This window comes from Carassius auratus, unplaced genomic scaffold, assembly GCF_003368295.1.
Source record: "Carassius auratus strain Wakin unplaced genomic scaffold, ASM336829v1 scaf_tig00036030, whole genome shotgun sequence".
In the NCBI taxonomy this organism is placed as follows: domain Eukaryota; kingdom Metazoa; phylum Chordata; class Actinopteri; order Cypriniformes; family Cyprinidae; genus Carassius; species Carassius auratus.
This window is the reverse complement of record NW_020526281.1, coordinates 14,217-39,298: the sequence shown is the minus strand read 5'-3', so window position 1 is coordinate 39,298 and position 25,082 is coordinate 14,217. Positions and strand designations below refer to the sequence as shown.

At 35.7% G+C, this 25,082-nt stretch overlaps 2 protein-coding genes across 3 annotated transcripts; both read right to left on the bottom strand.

Moving 5' to 3' along the window:
* Positions 1–3,573: 3,573 nt before the first annotated feature.
* LOC113082404 (uncharacterized) lies at positions 3,574–8,586 on the bottom strand. Of its 2 annotated transcripts, none has more exons than XM_026254061.1 (6): positions 8,323–8,586; positions 5,477–5,872; positions 5,252–5,317; positions 4,754–4,870; positions 4,553–4,599; positions 3,574–4,344 (listed from the first exon to the last, which is right to left on the bottom strand). In XM_026254061.1, exons 1-6 carry the CDS (start codon positions 8,369–8,371, stop codon positions 4,327–4,329), a joined length of 693 nt encoding a protein of 230 aa, XP_026109846.1. In that variant the 5' UTR covers positions 8,372–8,586; the 3' UTR covers positions 3,574–4,326. The 2 variants fall into 2 exon arrangements, with proteins under 2 accessions (XP_026109846.1, XP_026109845.1); XM_026254060.1 differs by having other exon boundaries at positions 4,754–4,879; positions 8,323–8,585.
* Positions 8,587–11,569: 2,983 nt separating this feature from the next.
* Positions 11,570–20,241, bottom strand: LOC113082406 (uncharacterized). The gene is made up of 6 exons (XM_026254062.1): positions 19,913–20,241; positions 18,051–18,452; positions 13,214–13,279; positions 11,976–12,071; positions 11,821–11,864; positions 11,570–11,608 (listed from the first exon to the last, which is right to left on the bottom strand). Exons 1-6 carry the CDS (start codon positions 19,956–19,958, stop codon positions 11,570–11,572), a joined length of 693 nt encoding a protein of 230 aa, XP_026109847.1. The 5' UTR covers positions 19,959–20,241.
* Positions 20,242–25,082: the final 4,841 nt, after the last annotated feature.

Here is a 25,082-nt window from a genome sequence, read left to right as displayed (position 1 = left end):
ATATAAGATTGTTCATGACATGATATGCAAGTTTGTGAATATTTTAAAATAAATGAATAAAAGTGATCCATCTGTCATGGATTTTACTTATTTTACTTATTTTGTCTGTACCAGCTGATGGTTATGATTAGTGTGGAAAAAAATAGATAGCTCAACCCGCTGGAACTTATGAAAACATATGCAAACTGAAAAAACACCAGCAAATGAAGAAAATATCTTCATTAGTTTGACAACACAAGTGTCGCAAATCATCACAACACATGCATATAACGAAACGTGCTGCAAATCATCACAACACATGAATATAACGAATACGCTGCAAATCATCACAACACATGCATATCTGCAAATCCTCACAACACATGCATATAACGAAACACGCTGCAAATCATCACAACACGTGCATATAATGACGCGCTGCAAATCATCGCGCCACATGCATATAACGAAACGTGCTACAAATGCTCACAACACATGCATATAACGAAACACGCTGCAAATCCTTTAAATGAATTAATCAAAAGTAGATCATTGCACTCACGTCAAATCGCAATATGGACTAATATCTGTAAATATTAAGCCGAAACGTCTATTTAAATATTGAGTTTTTTATACTGAGTTTTTTATACTGTTAAAGCGTTGGATTCCCATGCTAAACATGGACAAAGTTTCAAAAATTAAGTTGTACGTTTGAAGGAGTATTTCTGTTCCAAAAATACTCCTTCCGGTTTGTCACAAGTTTCGGAAAGTTTTTTTCGAGTATGGCTCTGTGTGACATTAGATGGAGCGGAATTTCCTTATATGAGTCCTAAGGCACTTCTGCCGGAAGAGCGCGCGCTCCCGTATAGCAGAGCAGAGCAGAGACATTCACTGATCAGAGCGAGAGCGAAATGTCACAAAAGAAGTGTGTTTTTGGTTAAGAGGGCAAGACAACCCTGCACAGATTACCAAAAAAAAAAAAAAAAAAACATTAAGGCACCAGTGGGCAAAGTTTATTTTTAAAAAGCATTGACGGAGTTGTGCAAGTGTTTGTGTTTGTTCCCTGCATTTCGAAGATGTTTGTTTTACAAACAAGGCCCAGTTTGATGCTGGATTTGCGTATCGTTTATTTCTTAAGGATGATGCAATCCCAACGAAAAAGGGTCACGATCGTGTGTTGGAACCGCAGGCGGTGAGTAAAACTGCTTAAAATATCTCTGTGTTGTTAACTTAGCTATCGGCGCGTAAGCACATCAAGTAAACCTTCTACACCTTTAAAGAAAAAAAAAAGATGACATAAGGTGCAACTGAGGCCAAGTGTAACGCTAAGTGTAACGGAGGCCAGAGAGTAGTGCTGTGCAGGTAAACCTCACTCCCCGATTTCAAGAGATGCACTAGCAACAGACGCTAGTGGCTGTAGCCATTTAGCCTCCTTGTTAGTGCGTCCGCCTCCCATGCTGGAGACCTGGGTTTGCGCCCCGCTCGGAGTGAGTGCGAGGAGCGTCAGAAAGGACCCAGGAGAGAGGGGTTACATAAGCAAATATATACAGTTTCAATACATACCACATAAGCCCCTTTCACACTGCCATTCCGGCAAATACAGGGGTAAAGTGTTCCTGCAATTGTTCCCTGGTCGCTAGATTTTGCACTTTCACACTGCCAGTGATGACCCGGTATATGTGCGTGCTTTCACACACAAACCTTGAAGATCCCGTAACGACACGTGACATCAGCACGTGTCGTGTAATGTACGAGTCGACAACGCTAGGCACATTATACTTTCACTGAAGCAAGCAAACAGTCTCGCCGTAAGTGAGGAACTAACTGATCTCTGCTTCATTACAGTTTGCACATATTTTTTCGTCGCAAATGTTGATCTTCCTTCAAAACAGCCGGTAAAAGAGTCGCGTGATAATGCGCGTCATCACTTCGACACGGAATTAGACCTGGCTTTTGTTCACACAGCGCTCGTCCCGGGTTGAACCCCGCAATGTTACTAGGTCCCCGACCCGGGTTCAATGCAGTAATCAATTCCGGGACTTGGTTGCTTTCACACAGAAGGCCACCCGGCAATGTTCCGGAAATAGTGCGGGTCTGATGGTTTCACGGATTTTGAGTTAAGGACCCGTGGACATTTCACGGAATTATGTGAGACCAGGTTGGAAAGGGGCTATAGAGACGTCCTGTTGTAGTCGTTGCTGCTGCTGCTCTCGTTCAGTTTCAGCTTCGGGATCTGATTCTGAATAATAAATAAACGGCTGAATCTGACTGTTAGCCATGGTTTGTTTTGAATGATGTTTTTTTCTCACGGTAATGTCACAACTTCCAAACACTCTCAACGCAAAAGCCTACTGGCGCTCGTGATTCTTTAGCTCCGTCCACACGTCACGCCTCCAGTGGCTCGTGTTTTCTCGTGTTTTTCCGAAAAAAATCGGCACAGACTATTTTTCTCTTATAAATATAATAAAATTAAAGACTTTTTGGAGATATGAAGGATGCAGTACTACTCTGTAGGTACTCAAGATTAACAGGAGATAAATGAGCATTTCACCCCCCCCCCCCCCCTTTAAACAGACGGAAGCGCGTGTGACTCTCGCAGTGATTTCAGCATCTTTCCTCTCACTAAATAAAGACGTGAACACATGATGAACATCTCCAGAACTGCACTGAGAGTTACTTCATGAGCATCAGACCATTTGATTTCAGTAAAACTAGCATCATATCACATCATAGACTGTAGTATCACATACTCAGAACTGTAAAGGTACGGTAACCCGTCAAAATAAATGTCTGGTTTAGTTTAAAGACAAGTATTTGCCAGAAATCTATTACTATTATTCAGCAGAATGTACATAGCCTACTACTACTATTAAAATGAAACTAACATAATTTTTTAAGGAATAATCACACAACATTTCATCCATGTTTTATTTTTAATAGTAATTCACCATTGTTTATCAAAAAATAAAGTTTGCTTAATCTTCTATAATTAAAAGATAAATTAATGAATGTTTTATGCCTTAATTTGATAACCAGAAAAATGTAAATACACAGAATTTCAGAGGGGGAAAACATTTCATGAGGCTATTTTAAGATTTTTTTATTTTTTTTACAAATTAAGTTGTTTTACACAATTACACATGATAAAACATAGAATTAGGTAACAATAAAAACATATGGCGAAGAAAAAATAAAACATTTCATAGGGCCCTAAACGTAATATTTTGCTTTTTTTTTAGTAGTAGTTTTTGGGGGATTCTTTTTCTTGTAAAAATATTGAGATATATGTCATATATCGAGATATATTTTTTGCTCCATATCGCCCAGCCCTAATTCACACTATGGGATCCAATGACTTTAACTAATCATTCATCTAAACAAATGTCTAAACAACATTTTCTTAAACCTGAAAAACTTTAAATGTGAACTGTTGTGTTTTCATGTCATGCAAGGATTGCCAAAGTTTTTATTTTTATTTTTTTTGCCAGACAAACCCTTTTGAGCTAAAAATATTTGCTTACAATATTTTTAAGAGTCATTTCAAAGTTAATCTAGAAGTAGCCAGGATACATTACTTAAAATTAGTAATCTAGATTAAATTACAAACGCCAATTTTATTGTGATTTGTAATACAGGTGAGTAGTTGCACTGCTTACATGTCAGTGGTTTATACAGAATCACAGAATAACAGAGATTAGTGTTTCTCAACAGAGGAAATTAATGGGAATTCCAGAATGCTTAGTAATATTATACATACATTACAATTATTGGACAAAGCTAAAAGGATATTTCATCCTCTGTGATATAATGAAAGCAGCAGTTTCAGTACAGTGATAGTAAAAGTTTACATTTGTTTTAAATAATGTTTTGGCATAACCATCTGATTATAGTCACCTATACATACACTTGCTAATTGTTGACTGGTATATAATCCTAAAATTGTCCTGTACATAAAGTATATGTTTCATCCTAAATCTTTATTTATTGCACAAAGAAACATAAGTTTCAAAGTCACTTCCAGATCCTTAACCTGCTCTGTTCAGCTGTGCCCAGACTACACAGTTATTTCATCCAAAAATACATTCACAGTCGTCATACCAAAATAGTCATACCAAAGATTAACAATGGAAAACATTATATAATATATTATAGGAAGTATTGCAGACTCATATGATTATAAATGAATGATAAAACCACACCAAATCAAACCTATGATGCTACCTTTTAAAGCTAAAAGGGTGCACTTATTGCCTTAAAATTAGTGTGTCCAGTGTAACAATCAGTGTTTGATTAAGGTACAGTAGTGCAATATGTTTTACAGGTAAGCAGTTTTTTCTTGTTTCATAATCACACTTTTAGGACCTCCTGTAAGAAAAAAATGAATCACAGAAGATAAAGTTAGAGAAACGAACACCGCTCAAACACAAATCAGACACAATCAGCGCCTCCATCATCTATCAGTGAATTAGATTTGGTTAAAAAGTTTTATTTGAAATTTAAAATGATTTTGTCAGTGCATGTAAAAATCAAAGACAGATGTGATGAAAAGTCAGTTTACAGTATCGTGTCTTACCTCATTGTTTTGCAGTAATCCTTTATTGTAGTTTTTCTCGTTGGCTGCTGTGAAAAAAAAAAAAAAACACAAACAATTAAATGATGAAAGTCATTACCAGGGAATATCCGGAATGTGTGACCAATCAGAGTCAAGTATTCCAGAGAGCCATAAAGCACATGATGTTTCTCTCTCACTATAGTTTCTTCATGTGATACTCACTATTTCTGGAGCTCCTGCGGCGATAGTGAATCACAGCAGCAGCTACAACAGTCAGCAGCAGAACAGCAATAACACCAACAACAATTCCTGCTACAGCAGCTGAAGACAGACCTGAACCTGAAACAGATAAAGACACACAGACATTAGTGAGAGAAAACATTACAGTGTGTTTATATACCATATTCACTGCATATATTCTCTCGATGGACACTTTTGCATGTCCAAAAGGTGTATGCTTCTGTAAAAAATAGAAATTATTCCATATTTCAGTAGTTTATGAAAGGTTTGGGAAAAGTCAAGAGATGCGTTTTCACTGTCTCATGACTTAATGACAATAGCCACGTGTCAAATGTCATCATGTACTTTAAATGTGTTTATTCAGCTGCAGTGTTTGTCTTTCCAGCTACATGTACAGTACACGTGGTGTGTTGAATTACAGGTTTGGAGGGAGCATGTTATTGGTCTTCTAGAGATAAAAAAGGAAGGGTGAAAATATACCAAAGTCAGACTCCCTCTTCTCCATACGGGGCTCTTCGTCGATTTTGACTTGGGCAGATAGAGCAGCTGGAATAAAATAAATAAATAAAAATAAATATAAAACAACACATTGACGTTGAATTAATGTTGAAAAATTACGCTCATCAGTTCAGTAGAGTCTTCAAAAGAAGAAGAAGAAGAAGATGAAGAAAAACACTTAAGGGTAATTTACATTGAGAAACTCACCAGTGACGATCACATTGAAAGTTTTTATGTTATCATCTTGACTGATGCTGTTTTTTTTGGTGATTTTTGTGCTATCACACTTGCGGTTTCTGTTTAAACTTTGTCTTTTTCCCGAACTCTCACTTCTGATGATCTCTGCTTCATAACGTCCAGTGTGTTGAGTTGTGATGTTTGTGATGATCAGAGATCCAGTCTCATAGTCCACCTTCAGTCTGTCTCTGAATCTCCCGTCTTCTCCATCATATAAACAGCTCGTGTTGGGATGTCCATTGACCAGAGCGATGCGAGTGTCTTCAAAATACCACAGCAACTTGTCATGCTCTTTTTTGATTATATCAGTGTTTAGAGTGACTGTGTCTCCCTCCATCTTTGTCACCACATCATCACCAAACACACCTGGAAATAAAAAAGTTGCGCGTAACTAACAGAAACACACCGCAAACATCTTTATAATTAACACATGCAACTATTTTTTTTGTGATAGCATACATATCTGCATTTCACAAAAACATCATAACCCTGATTTTATCGCTGAACTATTGCCACAGTGGTCTCTATAGATCAACTTGGGCAATGTCCACACTAATACGTTTTTGTTTTCATCTTTTTCTCTTCGTTTTGGCCTTCCGTCCACACTGAGACTGTGTTTTTAAAGGGAAACGCTCTCTAAAGTGGACAAATTTAGAAAACGCTGTTGTCGTGTCGTAGTGTGTAAAGTGAAAACGGAGGCTTTTTTTTTTTTCAACCTGCAGATCGAGGCGGGGCTACACCTGGGGCGGGGTTACACATGTAGCCCCGCCCCATACACTGATTGGTTTGATCCCAGATAGCACATGTACTTCTGCAAGATGTCTGTTAAAGATCTGTTGATCTGGAAAGCATCTGGTGTCTACAAAAGTCTGACAGATGTCTTTTGGATGTCAGTTTTACATACATTCTAAATCATAAACATCTTAAAGTCATCTAATAGACATCTATTTAACATATAGAAGGAAGCTTCCTATAGACGTATTGAGAACACTCTTAAAAAATACATCTTGCAGATATAAAGGCACACGTCAAATAGACGTCTCCGAGATGTACGTGTCCATAGGCATACATGAAAGGAAATGTGTGTAGTTGGTGCAGTAGCATTACGCCATGTTAAGGGATTTTTCCTTTTAGGCTAGATTTTCTATGGGAGGAAAATGTTTAACACGTAGTTAAATGCATTGTGTTATTCAGGACTCATCTGCATGTCTGTGAATATAATGCGTTATTAATTATGTGTTTACTGAGTTTGTTCTTTTTAAAAACACTGTTTTAATGCATTAAGCCACGTTAAGCGTAGGCCCGAATCATTCCTGCTGATTGAAAAGAATCGGCTCTATGGTCACAAAATGAGTATCAGAGAAGATACCAATTTAATATATTAATTTAATATAAATAGATAATACTTTATACATTTTATCTCTATATTTGACCACAATGGCTGTGTAGAAATAAACGTTTCTCGATTTATTCCCTTAAAAATAATGATGAGCAGCATATTTTCCTGAAATAAAGGGGAGGAAAAGTCTATGGTTGCAATGTGGTAAAGAAAATTTAAGTTTCATAAAAATTAAATGGCACACAGCAGACACAGTAGCTAGTATACGTTTATCAACTGCATGACAGATAATTATAATAATTGTCTTGTCATGCTATATAAATTAAAACAATACTGATACATCCGTTTAGTTTCCTTTCTCATGCTTTGATGATATGAAATAATCTTTTTTTATATATATATATTTAATTCATATTTCACTCTTCTATCTGACCTGATCCTCGCTCTGTAGATAATCAACCCACTTCATTTATTAAATGTAGCAGGTTGTTCGTCTGTTAGCCTAAAGATCAGCTTACTTTAACAAAACAATTTCAGGAAAACAGCGATTTACAGGCTAATGTTTTTTTTCTGTTTTTTTTTTTTCTGTGCATTATAATAAAGGCTTTATAAAACTGTACAGAGTTCTTAGCTTTTACACAACCAACTCCCTCCTGCACCAACTACGCACACATTTCCTAAAGACGATCGAACCAATCAGAGTAGGTGTGGGGCGTGGTGACACGTGCAGCCCCGCCTACACCTGCAGACTGCACAGCTGCTGGGTGATCTCAAAGTCCTTGGTCTCACTCTCTGGTGAATGATATCCGTGTTCATACTGATATTGTGCAGGTTGTGTGCTATGCACTTTCAGACTATTGTTACAGATGTGTTAATTTTGTGCACTCTTCATATCACAGTCCTGCAAAGGAGAAAGCAAATTTACTCGCAATTGCTATTTGCGGCAAAACACGATCAGCTGCGTTGTATCCATAAACAGTAAAATAAATATAGCCTATATCAGACATGTTTTTGCGACCTGGACGCGTCAGTGGATGGTGGGTTCTCGTTAATAAAATAATCCTGTCAGAAGAACTGCGAATTAACGTTTTCTGATGTTTCAGTGTGGATGTGACAAGGTTTGCAAAACGCTTGAAGACGCTATGTGTGGACGGAGAGCGTTTTAAAATGAAAACGACGTTTTCAAATGGATCTGATGTAAACCTAGCCTTAGTTTGTTTACGAGAAGCCATGTCAGGCACGTCACTGTTATACTGCACCATTCGCCATTTAGGCTACGCCAGGAAGAATGAACAAATACATTTCCGACAACATAGAACAAGGATTATCGTCACACTTTAGTAGGCTACTCTTAAAATATTATTAAAAAAACAGCGACTATACAAGATAAGACATAGATAGGCTATATTACGAGTTGATATAAAATGAACCTAAAAACGTAAATAGTTGAAAATAGAAAATTAAATAAATGTCTTACCAACAACGACCAAAACAAAAGCAGTGAGCAGAAGACAGTAGTATGCCATTATTTCATGTGTTTTCTGAAGTGTTTCTCCGTTGAGCGTTTAAAATAGAGTCGACGGCCTTTTCTTCCGGACAAACAAAACGCCCGCAATAGTATTAATTAATGGTATTAATCTTTATTTCTCGGGTTATAATAAAATACACGTAGCCTATAGCGCATAAAATGAAAAAGAAAGCAAACTGGTTGTATAACGTGCTCCACTTCAAAGACAGAGGAACACAGTCAGCTTTTTTTGCACACGGCGTCAAGGGTTCATGAACTTTTTTATTTTATAATAACTAAACACTCTTCATTTATATAATAGCTTACCGTTATATATTCCTTAAACTAAAAATACATGTTTTTATATTCATAGAAGATATCCATACATATATATTGTCTTGATTTGTCAGATTACTTTGCAATTTTTTTTATTCATTTATTTATTTTTGTATGGATATATCTTCTATGAATATAAAAACTATATTTATTTTTAGTTTAAGGAATATATAACGGTAGGCTATTATATAAATGAAGAGTGTTAAGTTATTTTGTCTGCTGATAATTGAAATAAAAGTAAACCAAAATACAATTTAATAATAAAACCAGTAGTGACAACATGCACTGGGAAATCTAGAGAACAAGAACCTTTTTATTATTTTACCATTTTATCTTTTGCATTAATAAATGTGAGGACAATTTATTCTCCATTCTCCATAAAGACTTCACAAAAAGCACAGATGAGTTACAACATTACAAACTTTGATTTGAAGGGGGAAAAAAAAACTGTGATGCAAAACTTGTCATGTTTCTCTGATTGATTTTTCTTGTAGATTTTCATGTAATTTGGATTACATCAGATTCCAAAAAACATCTTTTAATTATGTATATCCTCATGACTGAAATTAAATTTTTAATGGAAAATATTGGCATCTAATGACTTCCTCTAATTACTGATCTGGACAAAAGTCAGTCAAAATGATCTCAAACCTGAAAACCCTTCATGTGTCATCGTTGTTTTCATGTGATGCAGGGATTCCCAAACTGTTTCGTCAGACAAACCCCCTGAGATCCCCTGAGATTTTGAACAAGTTATATCAAAAGTAATGTGGTCAGGATACATTAGTAGTAGTAGCCTTTATTGTCACTGGTCAATTAGCCATCAAACTGTCCATACATACAATATGACAAGGGGGTGGACAGGACAGGAAGACAGGGCATTGAATAAATACAGCATAACATGAGGAGAGGGAAGAGAAAGAAAAACAAAACAGACTATGCTCCTGTGGGGAGAACAGTGTGGGGAACAGGAAAAACACCTCAGCAACATAAGCACAGAATCTTTACCATAAATGAGTAATCTAAATTACATAAACTACAACTTTCTTCATCTCATTTTAAGTAAGTATACTTGCTTACATATCTGTAGTTTATACAGAATCATTCACCAGTTTTTCAATAGAGAAAATAAATTGGACTTCCAGAATACAGAATAATATTATAAAAACATTACACAGTTTATGGATGAAGCTTGAAAGATCAATTCAACCTCAGTTCTGAGCAATGACAGTAAAAGTTTACACAATGTGTTACACATAATGTCAATATAAAACATTTTGACAAAGACAATTCCCTCATTTTTGACTAGTTTATAAAGTTCAATTGTCCTGTGCGTAAACTTAAAATAGCTGTGTCTTACAATTATTTGGTAACATATTTTATATTGCACAAAGAATCAACAACCGTCAAAGTCACTTTCCAGAACCTTAACCCTCGCCGTTGAACTGCGGTGGATCAAAGATCTGTCCTTATTCAGCTTATTTTAATAACTAATGTAATAAAGTGCTTGCGATGTTCATCATCACGACTTGAATAAAACCATTTGCTAATTGATTGAATGTAAATATATACTCTAGATCAGTGTACAGTGAGTGTAACGCAGTTTACATGAGGTAGGCTATATTACATAATTGTAGCTGCACGCATTTCATTTCATGGCTGCTCGATAATTTATATTTATGACTTCTAATATTTGTACAGGCGTTACGTTTTTATTTCAAAGTAGTAATAAGCTATTCATATTTCAAATTAATTTTGATCTTTGAAACAGGTTTGCCGTGTGAGAGTTTCTTAAAAGTCAAGATCATGTTATCTGCATTAATATATCTGCATTAATATATACTTCTAATACAATCATGAAGTACTTATTTTATGTTGAATAGTAAAACGTTCTGTGTCTATAGTATTAAAGACTACTCAACAATATTATACTGTCTTTAAATTAATTTAATAAAATGATTATTATTTAAAATGATTGTCCCTGGATCAGTAGGATACTCTAGTAATAAAGTAGCTGCAGTAACGGACAGATTTTAAGTAGCAGTTCTGGTTAAAAAGATGCGATCAACACTGGGACGAGCTTCGAAGAACCAAACAATCCAAAGTCATGCCAAATCCTCAATAATCAAATCCAGCTAACTGAGTTTGTTTCAACAACAATGCATCGCACTATGGTGGTTAATCAGCGAGTTACATCGTTGTACAGGAATGTTCAGGAAACGCCCCGTTTTCCCCGAAACATTAGTTCAAACGAACATCCTGAAACATAGCGTCACAATCTGATGTGGTAGGGAAAACAGCTCTCCACCTGTGGTTAGAAGCATAGCTTCTCGTTAGCAAGGGACATATGCTCGTGGGCACAGAAACACATAATAAATTAGTCATCAGGAGCCATGTTCAAAACAGAAACATCTCAGAGATGTCTAATTTTACGCGACAGCAAAGGAGTTTTACAAGTGTGTTTGTTGACAAATGTTTTATAAACAAGGTCCAGTTCAATGCTGGATTTGAACAAAGGTTTGAGATTTAAATATGGAATGGTCCCAGCTTTAAAAGATCCTGGTCATGATACAGAACTGCCGGTAAATTGACGGTAAGCCTTAATCAGTATCAAATTCGGCGCCCAAGTGCTCGTCACTCTTTAGCTCCGCCCACGGCACGCCTCCGAGAGCTCGCCTTTTTCCGGAGAGAATCGTAAAGCTGTATCTTTCTCTTATCAATATGATCAAACCAAACACTTTTTTGGAGATAATAAGGATGCAGTTATACTTTATAGTAAAGATTAACACAAGATTAGGTGAAAATGTGTGTGTTATGCCCCCTTTAAAGTGTTGTATATATGTAAGTATATGTTTTAAAGAGAAGATTGCTTCCGCTTTCCTCATTTTATAATGACACTTTTGGGATCGTCTTTCTCCTTCTGTAAGAAAACAATAAATCACAGAAGGTAAAGTTAGAGAAACAAACAGTGCTGTTTGCAGTTACAATCAGACACAATCAGCACTTCTGTTCTAGCACTGCATTAGATTCTGTTAAAAAGGCTTGTTAGCCATTAGGATGATTTTGTCTGCGTAACTAAAATCAAACAGATCTTAATGTGGTGTAAAGTCAGGTTTCACAACAGTGTCTTACCTCTTCTTTGCTCTGTAGTCCATTGTTTTCATTCTTCCTTATTCCTGAAAGAGAGAAGAAAAAAATCACACATGCAACAATGTTCATTATCAGGAATAAAAATTCTGCATCAAGCACGTTTCCCTCTCACTTAAGGATCTTCATGTATTACTCACCATTTCTGAAGATCACAGCAGCAGCAGCTACAACAGTCAGCAGCAGCAGAACAGCAGCACATATTCCTGTTACAGCAGCTAAAGACAGACCTGAATCTAGAACAGATAAAGACACACATACGTTAGTGATAGAAAACATTACAGTGTGTTTATATACCATATTCACTGCATATATTCTCTCTATGGACACTTTTGCAATCCATAAGGCTTATTCCTCTGTTTATAAATAGAGATTATTCCATAATGGAATAATTTAAGAAAGTTTTAGGAACGAGTCAGTCTATTGTTCGTTATCTGGCTCGGCTCTGTGTTCATCACAGCAGTTCAGTCAGTGTACTGTTTGAGTACATGAATTACTCCGGGATATTGGTTTGTTTGAACTCAGAGGGAGTGTCAGCCACATTAAAAAAGTGAACATCTTAAGTCATTTGTGGATTAATGCGTATTAGAGATGCGAATCGTTTAAAACGATTCAGTTCGATTTGGTGAACTGAATGATTCGTTCGCGAACCGGAAATCCAGCTGCTTTGATTTGAACTCTCTCTCACGCAGACACGGAAGAGAAGACAATGCTAAATAAAGTCATAGTTTTTGCTATTTTTGGACCAAAATGTATTTTCGATGCTTCAAAAAATTCCAACGGACCCTCTGATGTCACATGGACTACTTTGATGATGTTTTTCTTACCTTTCTGGACATGGACAGTAGACCGTACACACAGCTTCAATGGAGGGACTGAGAGCTCTCGGACTAAATCTAAAATATCTTAAACTGTGTTCCGAAGATAAAAGGAGGCCTTACATGTTTGGAACAGCATAAGGGTGAGTTATTAATGACATAATTTTCATTTTTGGGTGAACTAACCCTTTAAAGGTTTGCCTCCAGAAATGTCAATTTATAGCTTTTCACTCTTTGTAATCTCATTATGCAACTGAACTGTTGCATCTCAAGTGTTTCTGTTTGTCTTTCTCATAATAGTCATGGTTTATTAAATTACAAGTTCTGAGAGAGAATTGTATTGGCTTCCCATGACGTCACTCTTAAACTGTGTAAATAATTATTTTTGACATCTTTATTATAAGCAGCGAGTGTTTAGGGTGGAGTTTGACATGTTTAATTTATAAACACCTAATGCAATATTCTGTTTAAATTAAATTCAAATGCATTTATAATATACTGTACTGTGCTACATTATATGCAATCTACTAAGAGATAAAAAAGTAAGGTTGAAAATATACCCAAGTCAGACTCCCTCTTCTCCATACTGGGCTCGTCGTTGCTTTTGACTTGATCAGATAGAGCTGCTGGAATAAAAAATATATATATATATATATATATAAAGGAACCCGTTAAATTGAATTGATGCTGAAAAAATAAGTACTTTTGACAGTATTATTAATTAGTATATATGTATTTACTACATATAACAATAATATTACTACAACAAAATTAATTGCATATGATGTGCAATGAATGTTGTGATAGGCTTTTCTTGCCTGTGTGTGAGTGAAATGACATCTCAATAAATTATTAATAAAATAAAATATAAAGGCAGGACCATGGACTTTCGGACACATAAACAGCGTAACTTTTTATACAGTTATTATTATTCTATATTATCTGCACTGTGACATTACTGACACTAGGTATTATTAATGCGGTGTTAACGTTCTTGTTGTTTTTTTTTTCTACCGACCGATTATTAAGCGATAAACCAACAAGATTATTAAGTTGGCTTGAGAGAGCCAACTTACTGATATTGTATTTAAACTTATTATTATTCTTCTGAGACTAAAATTTTCAACTGCTATTCCTCCTAGAACTTTAACTCTACAGACTCCAAACTCAGCCCAGCTCTTCAGACTGATCTGAAGTTAGTTGCTATATCTTTTTAGACTGATCGGACTGATCGGAGATTAAAAATCATAAAAACTCCCATAGACTTGCATTGAAAAGCCTCTGCTCAACTGAACATTCCGTCAAACTCCAACTGTCAAAAATTCAAATCTAAACACACTGAAGCCCATTAGACTCAATCAGACTAACCTTCTATGTACTTTTACTAACCCATTCAAACTTATTCAAACTCATCTATCTATCTATCTATCTATCTATCTATCTATCTATCTATCTATCTATCTATCTATAGTCTGTCTGTTTCTAATCTATCAATCTATCTATAATCTGTCTGTTTCTAATCTATCTATCTATAATCTGTCTGTTTCTAAACTATCTATCTATCTATCTATCTATCTATCTATCTATCTATCTATCTATCTATCTATCTATCTATCTATCTATAATCTGACTGTTTCTAATCTATCTATCTATCTATCTATCTATCTATCTATCTATCTATCTATAATCTGACTGTTTCTAATCTATCTATCTATCTATCTATCTATCTATCTATCTATCTATAATCTGACAGTTTCTAATCTATCTATCTATCTATCTATCTATCTATCTATCTATCTATCTATCTATCTATCTATCTATCTATCTATCTATCTATAATCTGACTGTTTCTAATCTATCTATCTATCTATCTATCTATCTATCTATCTATCTATCTATCTATCTATCTATCTATCTATAATCTGACAGTTTCTAATCTATCTATCTATATATCTATCTATCTATCTATCTATCTATCTATCTATCTATCTATCTATCTATCTATCTATCTATCTATCTATCTATATTCAAACTCATCTATCTAGCTAGCTATCTAGCTATCTATCTATTCAGACTAATCTATCTATCTATCTATCTATAATCTGACAGTTTCTAATATATCTATCTATCTATCTATCTATCTATATTCAAACTCATCTATCTAGCTAGCTATCTAGCTATCTATCTATTCAGAATAATCTATCTATCTATCTATCTATCTATCTATCTATCTATCTATCTATCTATCTATCTATCTATCTATCTATCTATCTTCATAGCAACACTCTAGCAACTATCCAAACCAACCTAGAAACCACCCCGGGTACCCTAGCAACCACATAGTAACACCTTAGCAACCACTCAGGGTACCCTAGCAACCACATAGCAACACCCTAGCAACCATCCCAGATACCCTAGCAACCGCATAGCAACACCTTAGCAACCACTCAGGGTACCCTAGCAACCGCATAGCAACACCCTAGCAACCATCCCAGATACCCTAGCAACCGCATAGCAACACCTTAGCAACCACTCAGGGTACCCTAGCAACCACATAGCAACACCCTAGCAACCATCCCAGATACCCTAGCAACCGCATAGCAACACCTTAGCAACCGCATAGCAACACCTTAGCAACCACTCCGGGGGACCCTAGCAACCGCATAGCAACACCTTAGCAACCACTCAGGGTACCCTAGCAACCGCATGGAAACACCATAGCAACCACTCAGAGTACCCTAGCAACTGCATGGCAACACCCTAGCAACCACTATGGGTTCCCTAGCAACCGCATGGCAACACCTTAGCAACCACTCTGGGCACCCTAACAACTGCATAGCAATTAACAAACTTTTTAACTTAACTTAAAATTAAATTTTAAACTTTAAACTTTCTGGCCAGGCTTTCTCAAGCCAACTTAAAGTTTGTCTTGACGAACTTTTTTATCTAGTTTTATATTACAATTGAATTAAATTAGAATTGTCTGTGACCCATTAAAAACAGAAAGCCCCAATAAAGCTAGGCTATATATAGGCCTATATAAATATAACAAATAAATAGGCCTACAACAGAAATATATTTTAACTTAAATCATAAATTAAGAAAATGAAAGAAAAACGAGTAGGCTGAGTTTCGGTTCATTTTTGTGCTGAAAGAAATGATCCCAGACGGCAGAAAACGGCATCCTAATTTTCTTTAGGCTTTTTTTTTATAAAAGCACAGAGATTTGTTTTTATTGTGAATGTACACACATAAAGGTAAACCTTTTACTATTCAGATTATCTTTATGACTAAAAGGAGTCCGACTGCAGCTGTTTAACATAATAAAACACACACACACACACACACACTGCATGTTGCATTAAGTGTTATAGCCTTACCGCCGTTATGTTATACAAAACATTTAGGCTAGTTTACGTAGATATTGGAACATGAGTGAACTATATAATACATAGCCTAATAGTTTAGCATTGAAATACATCGCGCATACGTAAACATTTGATTTTGTGTCGAATGACAGACCCAATGTTGGTTTCAGTTTCGTTTTAGCCTGAATTGGGCAATAGTCAAAGGAGAGCTGCGGTCCTCAATGGGACATGAAAGGCTAAGCATGCTGGCGCTTATGAGCATTGAGCATGAACTGTTACGCAGACTTTACTTCACTGACACGATCTTGAGAAACAGCAATAAGGAAGCAGCACTAGCGCAGTAGTGACAATATGCCTACTGTAGGTTAAGTTGGTCTGGTTTAGCCTTCTTTGCATTAAGTGCATTTTTTCAAACAATTGCTATTGAATGTTGATGTTACATTGCTTGATGTTAATCTCGAGTTGTTATAATAATACGTCGTTATTATTATTCATGTTCAATAAAGGCTGGCTGCTTGCGTCGCTTCTTAGTCGGTCTGAGTGCGCATGTGCGAGTGTCGAATGCACATGCACCAATGCAGAGAAAAAAATATGCCCTTTTTGGAGTTTTTGCGGTGCAGAATCAGGCCCAATTTGATCTTAATCCGGCCTTGTGCGAGACATTTATTTCCGTGAGTGAGTCCGTGGGTGGCGTGGTGGGGGGATTCTTACTAAGCGAGAATCTGACGTCATCGGAGATTCCAGAAAAAAAGTCTCCGTGACGCACGTGCCTTATAATGGTTATGGGCCGTAACACTGATATTTAATCAGAAATGTAGTTTTTCATGTCGATGAGCCATTATGTTTAAAGCATGCCTATGAGGTCGAATCTGGTTTTAATAATATGCATTTATGCATTATAATAGAAAAAAGTTATGTGTTCTAATATGTAATTTATTCAAAACAAAAAGTAAACAAAACAAAAAAACAACAACAACAACAAAAAACAATTAAGAGTAATTTACATTAACCCCTTAAGTGTCACCCCCCCTTTTTGGGGGTAGAGCTGTAAAGGGCATGTCCAGATTCAAATTAATGTAATTCTGGAACGGTTTGGAATATGAACCTAATTTTGGGCTCGTTTTTAAAAACACACTTGGAAGTTTCTTGTACATGTGAAAGAAGTTGAATAAAATGTAAAATAAAAAAAGTTATAGGTGTTTAAGTTTGTTGTAATAAAAAATAATCATTTAATATTTATTTATATTTTATATAAAAAAAAAAAAAAGTATGTGTTGAATTTAATTTCATGTCAAATGAAAAGCCTAAAATCTAAAGAAGTTGTGTTCCAAATTTGACATTGATATCACAAAAAATGAGGTTTCTGTGTTATTTTTAGTTGCTATACCAACAATGTCCACTAGGTACTAGTCATAATCCTTGTATGAATTGTAATGGACGACTGATTTGATTTTTTTTATTCAAACAGCAATAAAACTTTCTAGATAGGTTGTAAATGATTTTTTAATCAAACATAGCTACTAGAGTGTTGTTACAGAAACTTCATACATGATCATGATCATATTATCACATCATATTATGATCATACATGAAATTGACATTCATTAAATTTTTTACTGAATACTTGCAACATCAATCATAGATATACAAATATACATATTCAATTTATTCTCAAATTTTTTTATAAAAACTAGAAAAGATGTTTTGTCTGAATTATTGGCAGCCAAAAAAATATAAGAAATATATACTTTCGTGATTGTATATGTATGTATCAGCTTTTTGTAACAAAAGGCAACTACTTTTTTTATTTTGCTAAATTTTCTTGTCACAAATTTATGAATTACTGTCACTACATAATTTTAAATATAAAACAGTGGTCAAATATAAAAAATACAACCTCTAAGGTCTCCAATGATATATAGTTTGTCAAGATTAGTTTAGGTTTAGTATAGAATATTACGGTTTTAAATATGCAATGGCTTTGGGCCCACCGGTGGGCCAGTGACACTTAAGGAGTTAAGTAACTCACCAGTGACGATCACATTGAAAGTTTTTATGTTATCATCATGACTGATGCCGTTTTTTTTGGTGATTTTTGTGCTGTCACACTTGCGGTTTCTGTTTAAACTTTGTCTTTTCCCTGAACTGTCACTTCTGATGATTTCTGCTTCATAAAGTCCAGTGTGTTGAGTTGTGATATTTGTGATGATCAGAGATCCAGTCTTATAGTCCACCTCCAGTCTGTCTCTGAATCTCCCGTCTTCACCATCATATAAACAGCTCGTGTTGGGATGTCCATTGATCAGAGCGATGCGAGTGTCTTCAAAATACCACAGCAACTTATCATGCTCTTTTTTGATTATATCAGTGTTTAGAGTGACTTTGTCTCCCTCCATTTCTGACACTTTTACTCCATCACCACCAAAAACACCTGAAAACACATTTTGTTACTGTATTATGCTGAATTAATATCTAAAAATGCAAAACGTTAAAATCAGAGGTAGGTTTCATTAGCACTGTATGTGTGTGTGTGTGTGTGTGTATATATATATATATATATATATATATATATATACACACACATACATATACATACATATACACACACACACACACAGTACAGACCAAAAGTTTGGAAAAATTACTATTTTTAATGTTTTTGAAAGAAGTTTCTTCTGCTCATCAAGTCTGCATTTATTTGATCAAAAATACAGAAAAAAACAGTAATGTTGTGCAATATTATTACAACTTAAAATAATAGTTTTCTATTTGAATATACTTAAAAAAAAATATTTATTCCTGTGATGCAAAGCTGAATTTTCAGCATCATTACTCCAGTCTTCAGTGTCACATGTAACATCAGTCTATCACATGATCATTTAGAAATCATTCTAATATTCTGATTTATTATGAGTGTTGGAAACAGTTCTGCGGTCTAATATATTTGATGAATAAAAGGTTAAAAAGAACTGCATTTATTCACACAAAAAATATATATCAAATAATTTATATTCTAATAATATATTTTCTTTACTATCACTTTTTATCAATTTAACACATCCTTGCTGAATAAAAGTCTTAATTTTATTTAAAACAAGAATGAAAAAAAAAAATACTGACCCCAAATTACTGACCAGTAGTGTATATTGTTATTACGAAATATTTATATTTTAAAAACATAGCTTCTTTTTTTTTTTTTTTTACTTTTTATTCACCAAAGTATCCTAAAAAAAGTATCACATGTTCTGCTGAATTAAGCAGCAGAACTGTTTCCATCTTTGATAAGGAATCATCATATTAGAATGATTTCTAAAGGATCATGTGATAATGATCCTAAAAATTCAGCTTTGCATCACAGAAATAAATGATAATTTAAAGTATAATGAATTTAAAAACAATCATTTTAAATTGTAATAATATATCACAATATTACATTTTTTTTTCTGTATTTTTGATCAAATAAATGCAGGCTTGATGAGCAGAAGAAACTTCTTTCAAAAACATAAAAAATAGTCAAGTTTCCAAACTTTTGGTCTGTACTATATATATATATATATATATATATATATATATATATATATATATATATATATATATATATATATATATGCATATATACACAGTGTTATCAAGCACAAAGCATATATTATCAAGGACAATTATGTTTATCAATAGATCTTCTTAAACATGAAATAATTATGCAATCATTTTAGACATGCATCATTAGCTATATATAACCTTACTGGCAAACGCTGTTTTTAAAAATACAGTCAAGAACCACTGCCCTATGTATAATATAACTTTATAAAAAAAATACACTATACTATTGATGTGAAATTTTATTTTTTCATCGCTGAAAACGCGTGGAAGTTACAAATGTAAATGTCTTACCGTGAAGGAGCGAAACGAACAGAGTGAGCACAAAACAGCATCCCATCCTGTCAATATAGTATCTGTTAGAATTAATAATGCGATGGCTTTCTATCCCTGCGTCAATCGCCCGCGATTATTGGATATCTGGTGTGTAAATATAAATAAATGATGGATGCCAAAAACACTATATAGTGCAGATAAAATGACAGTAATAGTAAGGTCGTACTTCAAATGAAAAGTAACGTGTGGCAATTTGCTTTGCTCAGTCAAAAAGAAAGAGAAAGCTAAAAAACCCCGCTTCATATGAAAGCCCCAACCGCAGGGACTTTCTATTTATTCATCTTATAGGGGCCAATCACATATGTCTTTTGCGCGCTCAAGGTCGTTATTTCCAATGTAGGCGCGTGGTATGCGCGCTCATAATGGAAGCGACGCGGTTGCATCTTGTCCATCTCGGCGCGTCCACACCGCATCGATTTAAAAACATCTCAACTTTTCAGAATGCTGCAAGCGCACCGCAGGTCATGTGACAAGAACTAACATTTACATTTATTCATTTAGCAGACGCTTTTATCCAAAGCGACTTACAGATGAAGACAGTGGAGGCAATCAAAAACTACAAAAAGAGCAATGATATATAAGAGCTATAACAAGTCTCAGTTAGGTTAACACAGTACACGTAGCATTTTAAATAATATAATAAATAAAAAGAAAACAGATAAAATAAAAAAAAATAAAAAAGAGAATAGAGCAAGCTAGTTAGAGGTCTTTACACATACACACACACACACACACACACACACATATACAATTGCATAATAAATGAAAAGAAAATAGAATACAAAAAGATTAAAAAGGTAGTTAGATTTTTTTTTTTTTTTAAGAATTAGAATAGTGAGTGTTAAAGTTAGAGGGTCAAATAAAGATGGAAGAGATGCGTTTTAAGCCGATTCTTGGAGATGGCTAAGGACTCAGCTGCTCGGATTGAGTTGGGAAGGTCATTCCACCAGAAGGGAACATTTAATTTAAAAGTCTGTACAAGTGACTGTGCTTCTTTGGGATGGCACAATCAAGCGACGTTCACTTGCAGAACGCAAGCTTCTAGAGGGCACATAAGTCTGAAGTAACGAATTTAGGTAAATGGGTGCAGAGCCAGTGGTAGTTTTGTAGGCAAACATCAATGCCTTCAATTTTATGTGAGCAGCTATTGGAAGCCAGTGCAAATTGATAAACAGAGGTGTGACGTGTATTCTTTTTGGCTCATTAAAAATAATAACTATTAAATAATAACTAACCAATCAGCTTCATCCTTTCCCGTAACAACGTTGAAAGCTCAGCCAAGATGAAGGAACAGCTGATCATAGTTGTATATGGATATCCATTTTGAAAATAAACTTAGTAGCAGAGCTAGTGCAAGCGATTTTTAGTGCTGCAAATCCATTTATCCTTTGCTGAAATTTCCGCATCTTCATGGAGAGAGCGGGTCATGGTTGCGCCTAGCGTTTTCCACGCCTTTTTAGGCGCGATATGTGAACGGCACCATGGACGGTTTCATCGGGCGCACGCGCCTTAAGTTAACTTCCAGTCTGTGTTGCAGTGCCTTCTACAAAAAAAGTTAAAGTTAAGGTGATGAGTAGACTGAATTTGGGCTCAGGTGGTTGTGCTGTGGGATGTGTTTCCCATACAGACTCGCCACAAAAGGCTTCATTGAATAAACATGAGTAACGTTACGTACTACACGTTTAATAATAATAATTCCTTACATTTATGTTTAAATATCAAAACGAGTCACAGGTGTTTTTATATCGCTGTATTTCTGAAGGAAGACTTGCATGTTATATGCCTGATAACGCAGCGTGTGAGCGTACCAGCTCTGCTTTGTTTACAGCTGTTACTGGGGAAACCCAGGGGCAGGGTTTCATATTTTTCGAAGCACCCCAGGGTGCCGCCATTGGCTAGCGGACCCCCACCTGCTGTTAGCATTCCATTGACTCGCATTCATTTTGGCGTCACTTTGACAGAGAATAACTTTACATCTGAGGCGTTTAAAGGTTCAACTTGTCCATTAATTATTTCTAAAGAAACACAAAAATATATAAAAGGCTCCATTGCCTTGTATCTTACGTTATGGTCCCGTAGAAGCAGTTTTTGTAAAAATAGGCTAACGATTGCGACATAACCAGTGACTCTCTGTCGCACAGTAGATAAATTACAGTATGGACAGGAGGAGAAGCTCGCAGGCAATCTTTTACTGTCTATGCGGCTATCGGGGACGTGGAGGCATAAAGTCAAGGGAAATAATTAATCAGAACACTTACCAAAATTTGCTCCTGTTCACGCTCGTCTTCTCTGCAAGATTCGGTGGGTGATTCAGATTTCTCTTGGCACAGCGATTAGAAGACTTACAGGTTGCTCCCGTGACATCTACGTCATCAAGTTCAGTTTGAGTCTGCAGTACGCCCGACCCCCAGGAAGTAAGTGCTTCTAATTGACTTCACTTGTCTCCGTTGAATCCCATGGGGTCGATGTGTCCATTTCTTTTACTGTCTATGGGGAAACCTCTATACCTCATGCTTTATGTCTATGTCTTTATCATTATGTCTCATCGGCAGAAACAGCAATCAGTCTGATCAGAACGGGATTGGTTCATACGCTAGCGTGCTCTGAACATCCAGCAGTTTAAGAAGACACAGCACGATGGCACTCCTAACTCCCCGTCCCTAAAATGTCTGAGTACCGCTGTCCTATTTCGGCTTGTATATAGATCAACCGCCAACCCGCCTTCATTCTCTCCTACCCTCTTTTTAATCCTTCTCACCCCAGTCTCTGGATACACAGATCACACCCCGGTGTTCCTTGTTCCCCAATCAGTCTCATTACGTAATTGTCAGTATGGATTTAAGTCTCATTAATTGGTTGTCAGTACGATATTCCAAACACAACATCACACTATAAAAACAGACCTAAGCCATAGCCTTTAAAATGACTTAAAATGCATTATATAAAAAAACAATGAGGCAATAATGATTGGTTAATAATAACACTGTTATTATTTATACAACAGTATAAATATAATATGAGCAGTCCAAAACAAGAAACAAGACAAAAACCAGGAAACACGAAAATACCGGGTGACATTGACCAAGGACTCCTTACCAAAGACAGAACAAACAGGGTATATATAAACAGGTGCAAACAATGTGAGTGGGAACAGCTATGTGCAGTGAACAGTGATGAGTCCAGATAAAGGCTTGTGTGAAATGAGTACTGAAATGGGGTGATGATATGGTGAACTGAGACCCCTAATGGACACCCAGGGATACACAAACCAGACACTGTGACAGTACAGCCCTGAACTCAACACTCCGGGACCTTTTATAGCCCTTGCATGCAATTTACATATGATCCCCCTTGCATTACTCAATATTTGGTAATCACATATATTCCTACACACACATAGTATATGATCTTTATCACCGTTTAAACAGAGTATCAAAAGTTCAAGTTGGAAAAAAAATAGCAGGGGTTGGTCAACCACACATCGATACAAAATAATTTATAGCTTTTCACAAGCATAGCTATTTGGCCTGACCTGTGTTAACCACGCAGGTCACACCTACATTTTGGTATAGCAAAACAGCATAGCTGGGTAGATGTTCTATTTTGCAACCAAATGCATTACCTTCCTTTTTCCATCTTTTGCACAGCATAGCATATAACATCTTCTTATCACAAAAATATCACATATAGCTAAGGGGTAGGTGTGAGCAAAAACATACATTTAAAACTTTTATCTTCTTTTAACTGGAGTCATAAGTTGCAATGACTCTAAATCATCTGTTAATGTTTGCAGCTCAAGACTGATCCTAGTATAGTCAGCCATCTCTTTCATCAACTTCATTATTCTTTTATTCAAAGTTTCCTGTGTCTGCATCAATTTTATCACAGTTCTCAATTTGAAGTCCATATGGTGTTGATGTTCCAGGTTTCTTCTTTGTTCGGCGACACTTCTCCACTTTCGCTTGTTTTTTGGGCTTTTCTGCTTTCTACCACTTGTAGCCCTTGAATGATGAGATCACCAAGTCAACATTTATGTTTCCTGCTTCACAATTCTCTATAGAACTCGGCCTCCTTGTCAGGATCAGAATCTAAAGCTCTTTACACCAGATGCTTTGCATAGAATATCGCTGAGTTCAAAACAGGATATATCACCCTCCGAAGGGTATTCAGAGTGAAAACAATCATGCCTGCCATATTGAAGGGTTGTTACAAATCGAAAGCCTTAAAACTTGCCACTTCAAAGGGCCTTTTCGGGATGAAGGATTTTGAAGGGTACAAATGATGGACACTTTGGCCCCCATGATGCTTTGCGCTGATTCTTTCCGTGATGACGGCGCCTCCAAATGGGCACAGAGTGTGAGAGCTAAAGTGCTTATTTAAGAGTTTGGATCCTCCAAATGGTCACCATGTTCAATTTGCACCCATAACTTGCATGAAAAGACCTCTCCTGCCAAGAGCATTGAACCATGCCAGTCAGAGCAGACCCCATGCTGCTGGAGGAGAGGACAGAGTTACTCTCCCAGTTATTTAAGACAGTTTGAGAGTCTCGCAAGTGGTTAGGAGTTGCCAGAAGGGGCTCATGATGGTGCTGAGGAGACAGAGATGACTTTCAGGAGAGGAAGAATCTTGAAATATTGGACAGTGAGCAATAATCAAATTGTTATATTTTTATCAGTTGCTCAAACAGAAAACAAGCAAAGAATATTTAAATTTCAAAAGAACAACATAAATTTCTTCAGTCATCAACTCTTAAGACTGACACTTAAGATTTAGTCCTATACTTTGCTTAAATTACTAATGAGATGCTCGATAACTCACTTTTAAGGACAGCTTTGAGCCCCCAAAAAATATTTTACACTTAAGTCAATTTTTAGCAGAATTCTTGAGAGTAATTCCCAGAGACTTGATAAATATGGGCCCTGGTCTCTGAAATGGAAAGTCTGCTTCAGAATTTCATTAAATTGAACAGCAATTATAACATTTGCAATCTAAAAAAGATAATATTTGTACTATGTAGTGCAGTACTTAAAACTGTGTTTGGGCTATGCTGAAAAATATTTTGGTAATTTAAAAGGCATTTACTGTACAGATTATTGCAACATACAAGACACTTTATTTACAAAATGGT

Bases quoted from the DNA above. Each gene is read 5' to 3' on its own strand.
- LOC113082404 (XM_026254060.1), bottom strand. From the start codon at position 8,371: ATGGCATACTACTGTCTTCTGCTCACTGCTTTTGTTTTGGTCGTTGTT. The intron at 5,318-5,476 runs GTGAGTTTCTCA...ATTTTATTCCAG, and splicing joins TTTCAATGTGATCGTCACTG to CTGCTCTATCTGCCCAAGTC. The intron at 4,880-5,251 runs GTATATTTTCAC...GTGTGTCTTTAT, and splicing joins GAAGAGGGAGTCTGACTTTG to CTGTTTCAGGTTCAGGTCTG.
- LOC113082406 (XM_026254062.1), bottom strand. From the start codon at position 19,958: ATGGGATGCTGTTTTGTGCTCACTCTGTTCGTTTCGCTCCTTCACG. The intron at 11,865-11,975 runs GTGAGTAATACA...TCTCTCTTTCAG, and splicing joins TGCTGTGATCTTCAGAAATG to GAATAAGGAAGAATGAAAAC. The intron at 11,609-11,820 runs GTAAGACACTGT...GTTTTCTTACAG, and splicing joins GACTACAGAGCAAAGAAGAG to AAGGAGAAAGACGATCCCAA.